Source organism: Hibiscus syriacus, unplaced genomic scaffold, assembly GCF_006381635.1.
Source record: "Hibiscus syriacus cultivar Baekdansim isolate YM2019G1 unplaced genomic scaffold, ASM638163v2 tig00000778_pilon, whole genome shotgun sequence".
NCBI lineage: Eukaryota > Viridiplantae > Streptophyta > Magnoliopsida > Malvales > Malvaceae > Hibiscus > Hibiscus syriacus.
This window is the reverse complement of record NW_024061825.1, coordinates 1,639,031-1,650,325: the sequence shown is the minus strand read 5'-3', so window position 1 is coordinate 1,650,325 and position 11,295 is coordinate 1,639,031. Positions and strand designations below refer to the sequence as shown.

Genomic DNA, 11,295 nt, shown 5'->3' with positions numbered 1-11,295 from the left:
TCTCTTCTATCATACGATCACTATATTTGACGGTATAGACACGGCCTACAACACTAACAAGGTGTCTACACTCGATTTATCTCAGGATTCATACAATACCAGATGTATTGAGGAGTCTGAAATCCCTCGACAATAATCAATCAGAGATGATGTATTCCCTGGCATGATCCACTTCTGAATGCATTTCTCTTGTATTTAAATTTCACATTTTTTATTGCATCTTGTTTTCATTAATGTTCTTCGAACCTCGAGATGGACTGAGAACAGGAAGGAGAAGATATTGATCAAGCCATGGTAAAGAACACTGTGGGTGTCTTTGTGGGTGTGCTGGGAAAGGCTCAATGAGATGCTATGAAAGTTACTTTGAACAAAACCATGTTTAAAGCTACTGCTGCATTTTGTTCCACCAAGGCCTCTAACAGGACGAAAAACAAATCATACAATGATTACATACTTTAGATGCGATCACGGTCATCGCAGACATGTTTTCAGACATAAAAAGTAGAATTGCAACAAGAAAATAGCGAAAAAAATAATACGAATATGATATGAGTACAGAACTGTATTACGATACAGCTATCCCACAGTTCTAAGAAGAGCTGTAAAAGCAAGCACCAAATATAAAAGAACCTTCCAAAACAGAATAGAGAACTGTTAGTGTGCATAAACTGATTATGTCTCAACACTACATCAGTATTCAACCTGTTGAAAATGGTTGCCTAATGAATCTCAAACTCTATATATATTCTTTTCCTCGGGCCTCGAAACAATGGAACGAAAAAAATAGTACTATACGTGACCGTTATCTTACACAGACCTCCGAATCTCTAACTGAACAAGCTCGAATTTTCCCTCTTTGCCAACCCGGAAAACTTAAAGGCGAGCATCACGTACCGTCTTATCAATGAGAAGAAGGTGAACAAAAATATACATTGTAAATTTGCAAATACATCTCACTTTATATACACGTACACTGAGGCAATAGGTTGTTGGCGACTGGCGTCTTCACTTGTTTCCGAATGTAGGTTTAAGTAGGCATCATTTTCACCTTTCTTCTCAAATACGCACATTGGGGTTATAATCCAAAAAAACACTATTATATACAGGGGTAGATTAAGCTGTAGCACTACCTAACCAGAACGACCTACGGCCTGCGTAGCCTGCTGAACCAAAGATATAAATTCATCTACATCTTGAAAGCTGAAATCAATCACCTTTTTAACAGAAGCAATCCACTCGAAATCTAGTGCGACTTCCTCTTCCAGGGATGAAGTAGCAGCTATGAAACATGTTTGGGATTTTCTCATGGCCTCCATTGCAAAACTTGCATCCTGTGTCTGCAGAATATTAACATATTAACACGTTTACCTAATTGAACCGCCTAATCAGCTAGTATAGACATTGAGAGACGAAATTCTTACCAAGTTCATATGAGATTATACCGGGTGGTTATCTATGGTCAGTACGGAATGAATTTGTTGCTATACAATAAAATCATTGCACAGGCTTTGGATCTTATTTATTATTTTTTTCCCAGACTTCACAACAGGCAAACTCTCAAATTAAGAAGGAAAACAGCATAGGTCTGACACTAAAATCTACAAGTTCGGCCAGGCTGTTGACATCCGTTTATTAGACGGTGAGGAAAAACAAGTGTATTGACTTCCAGTCAGGATATCAAATGATCTTTCAAAGAATAAAAAATTCAGTTCTACTACCAGCAAGTTAAGAAAGACCGACACCAACAAAGAACCCTGATCGGAATATGCAAGTATATACTGCATGGCCAGTGCTAGCCTGCTATGTATTCTCATCAGTCGTTATCCTCTTCAACACTTCATTCAGATATCGCCTTATTTTCACCAAATTAACATCATATCCATCTCCAACAACCTCATAACTACTTTACATGTCCATATAATTGGTCTTTAACAACCAAGTAGCATTCAAGGAGAACATTTTATAGGCATAATCACCGCCTAATAAAACATATAAAATAATAATGAAGCAAGAGAGAGGAGGGTGAGGGGAATACTGGCATTTTCAGACAGAATTAACTTACAAAGTCAATTAGCCGGCCAAAACTAGGGCGGTTTCTAGCGACGACAACATGGGTTCCAGCGACATGTGAAACATTACCCCCGGCTAATGGAGCCTTGTCCACAATTGCTTGATTATTTAAGTTATTATCAACATCCGATACACAAGATGATGGAGATTCACCTGAAAGAGGCCATTTGAAAGATGTTGGGATGTACTTAATCTGAGAATTGCATCAGGAAAGTGATACTACTAATTAATACGGAAGAAACAAATTTTGCAACTGATGTTGCACCTTAACCAAAACAAAAGTCATCTATGTACAGTGAATACTTTATGTTTACTCAAAGCATTACATGAAATTACAAGTGGAGCACTAGTCCAATGAGAGTTCTGTGGGAAGGGAAAACCAAATATGAAATATTGACATGGCTTCGAATGGATCCTAAAAGGACCACATGCACTTCTGACTGTCAAATAAACAAATCATCGTCACAGTTCCTGCCCCATGGGTAACACAACTTATATTGCAAAAATTTTACATTTTAAAATGAAACATGACAAAATAGAGGGTTCACACCATCTAAACGGATTTGCAATAAATCATTTGGGGGGGTGGGGGGGCTAAGTATTCCTCCGATGACTTCTTACCTTGAGGGACCATCTGTAGAGTTGCCTGCAACTCTTTCAGGTCTCTGCTGCTAGAAGATTGTTTGCAGTAAACAACCCTCATGTACGCTACCTCCACGCATTTATAGGCCAAAGCAGCTGCAGCCAATTTTTGACCTTTTCATATTCTTGGGCACACATTCTGTCAAATTGAGAATTTCAAGATAGAGCAAGATATAGGGATAAATCAACACTCATACTATAACTTTAAACAAAAAAATATATCCAAGGTCAAGAAACAACAGTTTCCCTTAACTTTAGAAACATTCACTTACTCGCAAAGTTTAGTGGCAGTGCTGTACACTTGCATTTGGTTCATGTCTCCATGTCTACCGTTCTCACTATTGCTGATCCCTAGAAGGGCAGCAACACCAAGAAACTTAAGAGCAGCTTGGAAGTAAATCTCATTGCTTTCAAAAACAAAACCAGAACCCTGAAAATGGACAATGAAATGATAGTAGTAGCAGTTAGAATAGCAAAACCATTTCTGCTATAACTTTTAAGAAAGCAGCATATCAATTCAAGGACAAAAGTTGAAAAGAAACCTTAAGACGGTCAGCATAATTTCTAAGTCCATTAGCATCATTCAGGGCATTTGTTACTGTCAGGCTGGAGGAATTTTCTCTAACAGGACTGCAAGCATTCTTGCTGTTGGGTTTTGCAGGGTGTTTTAAAGCCTTCAACGGATCAATGCTGGAAGAGCCATTAACTGGAACCCCAAGTTCTGCTTCAGGTACTGTTCGATGACCTTTCTTCTCTTGCCAACTTTCAGTTTCAGAACGCAAGGATGATTTTGGCATTCCACTTCTTACCTCTGCTAGTATTACTTTAGATTTACCACTAGAATCCTGGATCACATTTTTCTCAGGGGCATTGTTCCCCTTTTTGCTGCATGGAGCAGCAGATTTTACATCAACTTCATCATGCTTTGTATCCAATTGGGTCTCCATTCTACTATCACTTGATGGTTTTCCTGAAGGATTCCTCCTTCCAGAATAGTTCTTCTCATCCTCGCTACATTTCATCTTATCTGCAGCAGAAATTCTTTTATTGTATTTTTTCTGTGAAGTAGAAGCCTTCTTAGATTTATGAGAAAATAATGCATTGCCACCGCACTCCTTGTTCAGTATATCCTCATTATGGGAACTTTCAATAGTATGCTGCACATTCTCAGCAGAATGAGAATCACCATTGAGCACATGGCTATTCCCCAACCTAGAAGAAGGTTTACTTCTAATGCTGATTTTGCAAATAGAATCTTTATCCCGATAATCCAAGGTAGAAGATTTATGGAATCCAGGGTTAAAATCACCTGACATATTCTCTTCCATTTCTGTACAAGATTGAGCAAGCTCAAAAGTACCTTTCCCATTCCAACATCTTCTAAGATTGCCACTTGAAGGAATGCCACTATTTGCAGCATCCTTTCCTGAACCAGCAGTTGATGCAAGTTTTTCCGGATATGAGGTCCTCATTGGAGATGAAGACACTGATTCAACCGGCGAACCCCTTGCTTCTTCAAAAGTTGCTCGGGTTTTACGCGAACCGGAAACCTTTGAAGAACTAGAAGTTGCCGGTGCCGAAATTTGTCCAGTTCCGGAATCCCTTTTCAATGAATCAAGGCTATCCAATTCTTTTTGAGACGAGGACTTTTTCTTGTGCTTACTTAATTTCTGGTTCCTATCAATACATCGGACTTCAATTCCACCAACCAAGTGATCCATACTTTTCCTGTTAGGTGTACCATCACCATCATTTCTATTGGATTGCTTCCCCTCAATCTTAGAAAACCGTAACTTCTTTTCATCCCTAAAGCCACTCCCACTACTTTCTTCCTTCATGCATGACTCATTCCCAATTTGACTGTCCTGCCAGTCCTCCAATTTCCTTTTCTTGACAGGAGCCCTTTTATCACATATTCTCATGTCTAATGACCTGCCGTCTGATGAGGCCCGAGTTTGATCCACGAGTTTCTTCACAGAAGCTACTGATTTTTCTTTAATATCATGTTTTACATCCCCAGAATTAGAGCCCCCATTGTTATTCTGCACGCTGCTTCCATTTGCTTGAGTTGGCAAGCTAGTGCTTGAATTAAGGCCCACCCTTCTGTGATCTAAGTTAGAACTGTGATGTCTATCGGTAGTGTATTCTATTTCTGCTTTGCTTTTCTTTGACCCTTCATATGCATAAGGACCAGACTCCCTCTTGTTTTTCATCTTTGTTTTCTTGGTCTCACCTACAATCAAACAATGCCCAAAATGAATAACAATACTTTCAATATAAAAGTCTTGACTACTACTGAAATTCATATAGTAATAGCAACTAAATACCTCCAACTAGAAGCCTTTCTTTCTCTTCATAGGTGGATTTCTTCATGACAATGGATTCAACAGGAGCCTGAGTCATGCCATTTAGACTCTTACTTTTCAAAGATTCCTTCTGTTGTTTTTTTCTAGAGTTTGACATCTGATTCAGGCCACTGCTACCTTCTTTCAGCACTTCCTTAAGACCATGGTTCCTCTTTCCTTGAACAGAAAAGGCCTGAGAATTGAAACTAGAGTTGTTTTGATCAAGATGCTGAGGCTGAGCTGAAGTGACTAATGACACACTTCTGTTGGCAAGATTTTGTGAGTTATTTTGATTCTCAGCAACTGGAACCTGGTATAATGCATTGAGAGCTTTTGTTGTGTCATCCTCACTAATGTCACACCGATTCATTCTTGGCCTATACAATGATTTCAACAACAAAATTCAGCAAAAGCAAAATATAAATGCATAGGTGCACACACATGGACATGCATCTATACATGTACCTGTTCTTCAGTTTCACCAGGTTTTTCTAATTATTTGCAAGTACCATGTGCACACAAGAAGATAAACAGACACATAGCATGTGCTCAAACAAAAAGACAGATATATTCAACAAAAACTATATTAGATGCTTATCTAAATAACTTACAGCCAGTTAAGCATACTACACAACCACTTCTCAGGGAGTTGTTCTGGTCTAGTATCAAAAGGTAATAGTCGCCACTTGTGACAACGATCACATTGAACCCAATTTTCTTCTATGACTACAGGAGCAGTTGCAGCTGGTGCGGCTGTCTGAGTGGCAAGTCTCTTATCAGTGAGGTGAGGAACCACATCTGGAGCATCCACTCCAGACAGCTGGTTATCAACCATCCTTCCACAAAATTTTACCTTTGATTTATCCAAATAGCCGGTATGCTCCGTCTCAAAATCCATTGGACAATAATCTTTTGGCCTATTCTGAAAATGTGACATTGTTGGCTCCATTTGGCCACTTTTCTGTTCGAAATTTGTTTCCAGTTCATCTCTATGATTATCTTGGACCTTATTAATACCCTTCTGTAACTTCAATTTCTGAATCTTTTCTTTACCTGAAGAAAAACCTTGAATAGAACTAGTGGTATCTTCAAGGGTCACAACCACACTATGTTTCAAGCTTTCCTTCAACGAATCAGCAACTTCTCCATTATTTTTGCTACCTTTTGACTTCTTTCCCTCGAACAATGTCTTTTCCTTCTTGGAGGGAATACTTAATTTATTTTGTACACGAGATGTGGCTACCTGACCAACCTTTGTTTTTGAATCTTCCTCAAGTTTAGAAGGAGCAGAGTTTTGGTAGCATTTGCTCCCAACATTGTCCCCAAGGTCAAGTGAAGCATTCTTATTGGAATTATCTACACTTTGTTCCCAATCCTTTTCATCTAAACTACTCAGCTTATCCCGCTTCTTTCTCTTGCCACTCGATCTGCTCCTTCCAGATATTGACTCCAAAGCATCCTCTTTTGCAGAGTCAGAGGAAAACAATCCACCCCTCAATGCTTTATGATTAGCTTCTGCAGAGACATCACAGACCCTGGTGCTGGCTTCCACAGCAATATTCACTGAGCCAGTTGGAGCTGTGTGTTTCAAGTCATTGGGAAATGACTCCCCTCCTGCAGTCTCAGTTTCATGCTTCTTTTTTACGAACAATGTCTTCTCACTCTCAACATTCATGCGATTTCTATTCTTTGATTCCACCAGCTCTTCATTTTTCCCGATTAAAAAATTTGTTTTCTTCTCATTTAGTTGTTTTCTATTACCCAAAACGGACTCATCTACTAACACGGAAGGATGTTTTTCACATGCCTTGAACAATGGGATGGATTTATTTTCTCTAGAAGGTCTTTCCTTTTCCTTTCTTAATAAGCATAGCAGGTTGTCATAAAGAGGAGATATGAGCACACCACCAGGGACATGATTGGAAGTCATAACCTGTTTAAAGGCAGAAAATATCAATCCACCCTTCCTTTTAGTTCATATGCAGACCTGAAAACAACCAAAAGAAACCTCTACCTGAAGAATGCTAGAGGGTGTTTCTCTAGCGGTTTCTTGAGATATCTTTAATGTTCCTCCACTGTCATCAGGACTGTTCCCCAATGACGAAGATGGAGAAAAATCAAGCCCAAGACCACTATAGATTGCAGCAACTTTTTGTTCTTTTTTATCAGACCCCATTTTAATTCGAACCTTCAATGTCTTCTGATCACTTGGAATCTCTGCTCTTTTGAAACTTTCATCCTTCAAGGAAGACTTCTCAGCAACTATAGCAGAAGTCAAAAGCATATCATGTTTAGCTGCAATATTGCTACTTGGGCAGGAAATGTTCCTTGGTCTCCCAGTTGAGGGGCCATTTAGAGGAGCTTCCAAATTCTGAGATGCACCCTGTATGGTAACACAAACCACATCACTCAAGTAAACTAGAATTTTATTAAGTTGCCAAAGCAACAGTTATGGACTTCTTCTGAAGAAATGACCAAACTGTAGCAAAGATAGCGTCCATATACCTCCATAGAGAAATTGTTGGCAGGGGAGTTTCTCTGTGGTGTCTCCGAATGTGATAATCTTGGAGGAGAACGTTCATAGGTAGGCAAAAAAGAGCCATATCCACCAAATTTTGCCCCTGAAAAGTAATAATTTAAGTCCAAGTCATCATCTTCAATGAAAAACATTAAGCTTGTAATATAACTTCAAATTTGTTAAAACAGCAATGAACCACTTACCCAAATTTTCTGCAGAAACTTCACCTTTAAAATATTTTTGAAAATGGCCCAAAACGTTTTTAATCTTCTCATCCTTTAAGAAATAAAATCCCACATTACTACCAGAATAACATAGAGAGTTTTGAAAATGTAAATTAAAACTAACATATAGACCAGATTGAAGTACATCTTCTCATCCTTTAAGAAATAAAATCCCACATTACTACCAGAATAACATAGAGAGTTTTGAAAATGTAAATTAAAACTAACATATAGACCAGATTGAAGTACATCTATATAAGGCACAACAAGCCAACTGTTATAAGCATCTTCAAGTTCGTTCTTTCCGGGAGCTTGACAATAACATGTGAACTAATTATAGTTCAATATTTCAAATACAAATTGATCAAATAAATTAAGAAAACCATAAATTTAATCACATTTAATTGGGCATTCAGCGGACAGTATGAACATAAAAAAAAATCCAAAATGTTGAGGAAAATCTGGAGATCATACAGGCCAATTTCTGCCAAGAGGCGAGTGTTTTATGAAGTTCAGAGTATCATTTACTTTCTTTTCTATGCCTCAGCTTTTTCAAGCAATATGTCAAAAAATTATTAGTAACAAATTAACCTAATTTCAAACTTATAATAAATTGGGAAATGATTTACAAAGCTGTATCTAGTTTATCGTTATTGTGTCACATTGCATAACTAGCTATAAAATTGCACAAAGACATTAAACATCCTTTCAAAATATATTCTTTTAGTTGTCTTTTAACATTCCTGCTGATGAAAAATTAACCTCGACAACCACAAAGTATGCAAATAAAGTGAAAATTATCATCTCATTCGTCAACATTCACAATCATCGGTCTTCATCATTTCTCGACCAACAAATTGTATCAGTGAATCAATGGTTATATACAACAAATAAATTCAAACTTAAAGCCTCGGAACCATAATGCACAGTGAGAGACACAACTTATGCTGATAAGCACATTGCCTGTTATGCTTAACAAACCCAAAACTAAGCATAATTTCAAATTAATCATTCCTTGCAACAAAGCTTAATAAAATTGCATTGCCTACAAGGTACCATAAATGCATAATGAAACTCAGAATTCGGCCTAATTCCTACCCAAAACTCAAATGGCATTAACTGAAGCATAATTCCAAGTTTTGGAATCAGAAAACAGGTGCAAAAAATGATCTATTTTTTCTCCAAAATTAGACCCTTACAATGTAAGATAAGGCGGTATCGAGGTGAATATTGTAGCCTTCATCTTCGTGAAAGCAAGCTTCTCCTTCAAGCTCGGAGTTTTTATCCATCACCAACCCACCACCCCTCCAAAAACCCTAACCCTAACCTTGCAAAAACCTTAACCCTCAAATTCCGCACCTTTCCGAAAATCCAACATCACTAAATTTTGAAAAAATAAAAAAAATAAAACAAAATATTTAAAACAACAGCAAAACCCACAGAAAATCTCCCAAAATCGAAGCGAATCCTACCAAAATCAAACAAATATATATTACGTAAACATTCCCTTTTAATATCAATCAAATTTGAAAAAAATCGTTAATCAATATTCTTCTTCTTCCCCTTTTTCAATTTTTTTTTTTTTTTGCATTTAACTCACGATAAGAGATATATTGATGACGAGACGACGGAGATTGTAGAGATCGACGAGTGTGGCGCCGACTCAGGATTGACTCGTTCCGCGACGCGGTGCCGAGTTTCGTTGTCCCTTTCTCTGGTTCCAGAAAATTTGTTCACACTTTCGTCTGAAAATTTAAAAGAAAAAAATAGTAAATAAAAGGTTTATTTATTTGTTTGTTTGTTTTCCTTTTTTCAGGTGTAAATAAAATTCCGTTGATGGCGCGTGGGATGCAGAGCGTGGGAAACTTGGGCCTTTTGTAACTGGTACAAAACGACAACGTTTTCGTTACCCATAAATTGCCATGATTGTAACTAGAACAATATTTCACATTTTGTGGACCAAAAGGGAATCTTTTTTGTTTTTCCTTCCCCACGAAGGCAACTCTTTCCTTCTAGGGTTCTTAGTGTGTTTTTGTCAAATTCTTATATTAGTCCCTATACTATGTGAAAGTTTTAGATTTAACGTTTTCTTTATAGATTTCAAAATCGTGATATCGATCCAAAAGGTAACAGAAAAATCTATTAGGTCTGATTTCGTTATTAGTCTCTATATTGTGCATAAGTTATAAATTTAATTTTTATTCTGTAATATAATCATTTTAAATCCCTACAATTTAATCATGTTATCTCTATGCATGGACTGAGATTTCAAAAAGTGCGACTAAAATTTACTAAATTATAATACAAAGACTAAATTTACTACTCATGCATAATATGTGAAGTAATGAAAGAATTCGATATGTTTTTAAAATTAATATGTTCAAATTAATTTATTAGATCGAACCGAGTTTAACTTTAGATAAATTTATTCGATCAAACATAAGATGATATTAGACTTCATTATATGGAAAAAGAGATGTAATTTGGCCTAAATTTTTAAGTTGATTTGGTTTCCTACTAAAATGTCTTTGCTTTGCTTATTGGGGAATGTAAGCTCAAGAGTGCACCCTAATTTGCCATCCACAACAAGAAAGCCATTTTATTGGGATAGGGTTTATTTTGTTGAAGTTAAATTTTAGGGTAAACTATATCATTGACCACGTAAATATTTAGCATTTTTATTTTTGCGACTGATCTTTCAAGTTTGTCAATCAAACCATCTAACTATTTAATTGTTTCAATCAAGCCACTAGTCGTTACAGTTGATGAAAATGATGACGTGACAGTTAATCAGCACATGTGTCACCACATTCAATCATTGATGTAAAATTTAATAAATTAAACATTCAATCAAGATCTAACATGTGTCGGCACATGTTCATGACACTTATCATTGATGACACGTATCACCACATGATTGAAAGTTTTTTATTAATATAATTAAATAATTTTTTAATCAAATGGTGACACGTATAACCGTCTGGAAATTAAATTACAAATAAGGTGTAAAATTTTGATGTTGGGCAGACTCCAACCTATATCACGCGGAAAAAGGGCACACGCTAGAGGCACTAAGCTAACATCATCATTTGAATTAAGGAATACACAAATATATATATATAAGGGAAAATGAAAATGTTGTTAACTTGGGCTAAATGATGAAAAAGATATTATATTTTTTATAATATAAATATACATTTATATAAATTTATTTTTACTCTTATTCGTATATTGAAACATTTTTATTAAAATATAAACATATATTAATTTTAAATTTTGAAAGTAACATTAATTTCAGTATATATATATATATAAATTATGATGTTAGCTTAGTGGCTCTACTGTGTGCCCTACATTTGGGTGACACAAGTTCAAGTTCTTCAAACGTCCAAATTTTATGCCTTCTAACTTAATTTTCCTCCACGTGGATGACACGTATAATTAAATATAAAACTATGATTCAAATCTCCACTTTCAACATTGAAAATATTCATCA

At 36.4% G+C, this 11,295-nt stretch overlaps 1 protein-coding gene across 1 annotated transcript; it reads right to left on the bottom strand.

Moving 5' to 3' along the window:
• Positions 1–754: 754 nt before the first annotated feature.
• LOC120114717 (cysteine-tryptophan domain-containing zinc finger protein 3-like) lies at positions 755–9,562 on the bottom strand. Its single transcript, XM_039135530.1, is given in 12 exon segments — positions 755–1,337; positions 2,063–2,223; positions 2,692–2,820; positions 2,823–2,851; positions 2,985–3,142; positions 3,255–4,945; positions 5,040–5,434; positions 5,669–6,990; positions 7,072–7,440; positions 7,563–7,678; positions 7,779–7,851; positions 8,999–9,562. Coding segments are annotated over 12 exon segments (4,740 nt in total). The 5' UTR covers positions 9,089–9,562; the 3' UTR covers positions 755–1,130.
• Positions 9,563–11,295: the final 1,733 nt, after the last annotated feature.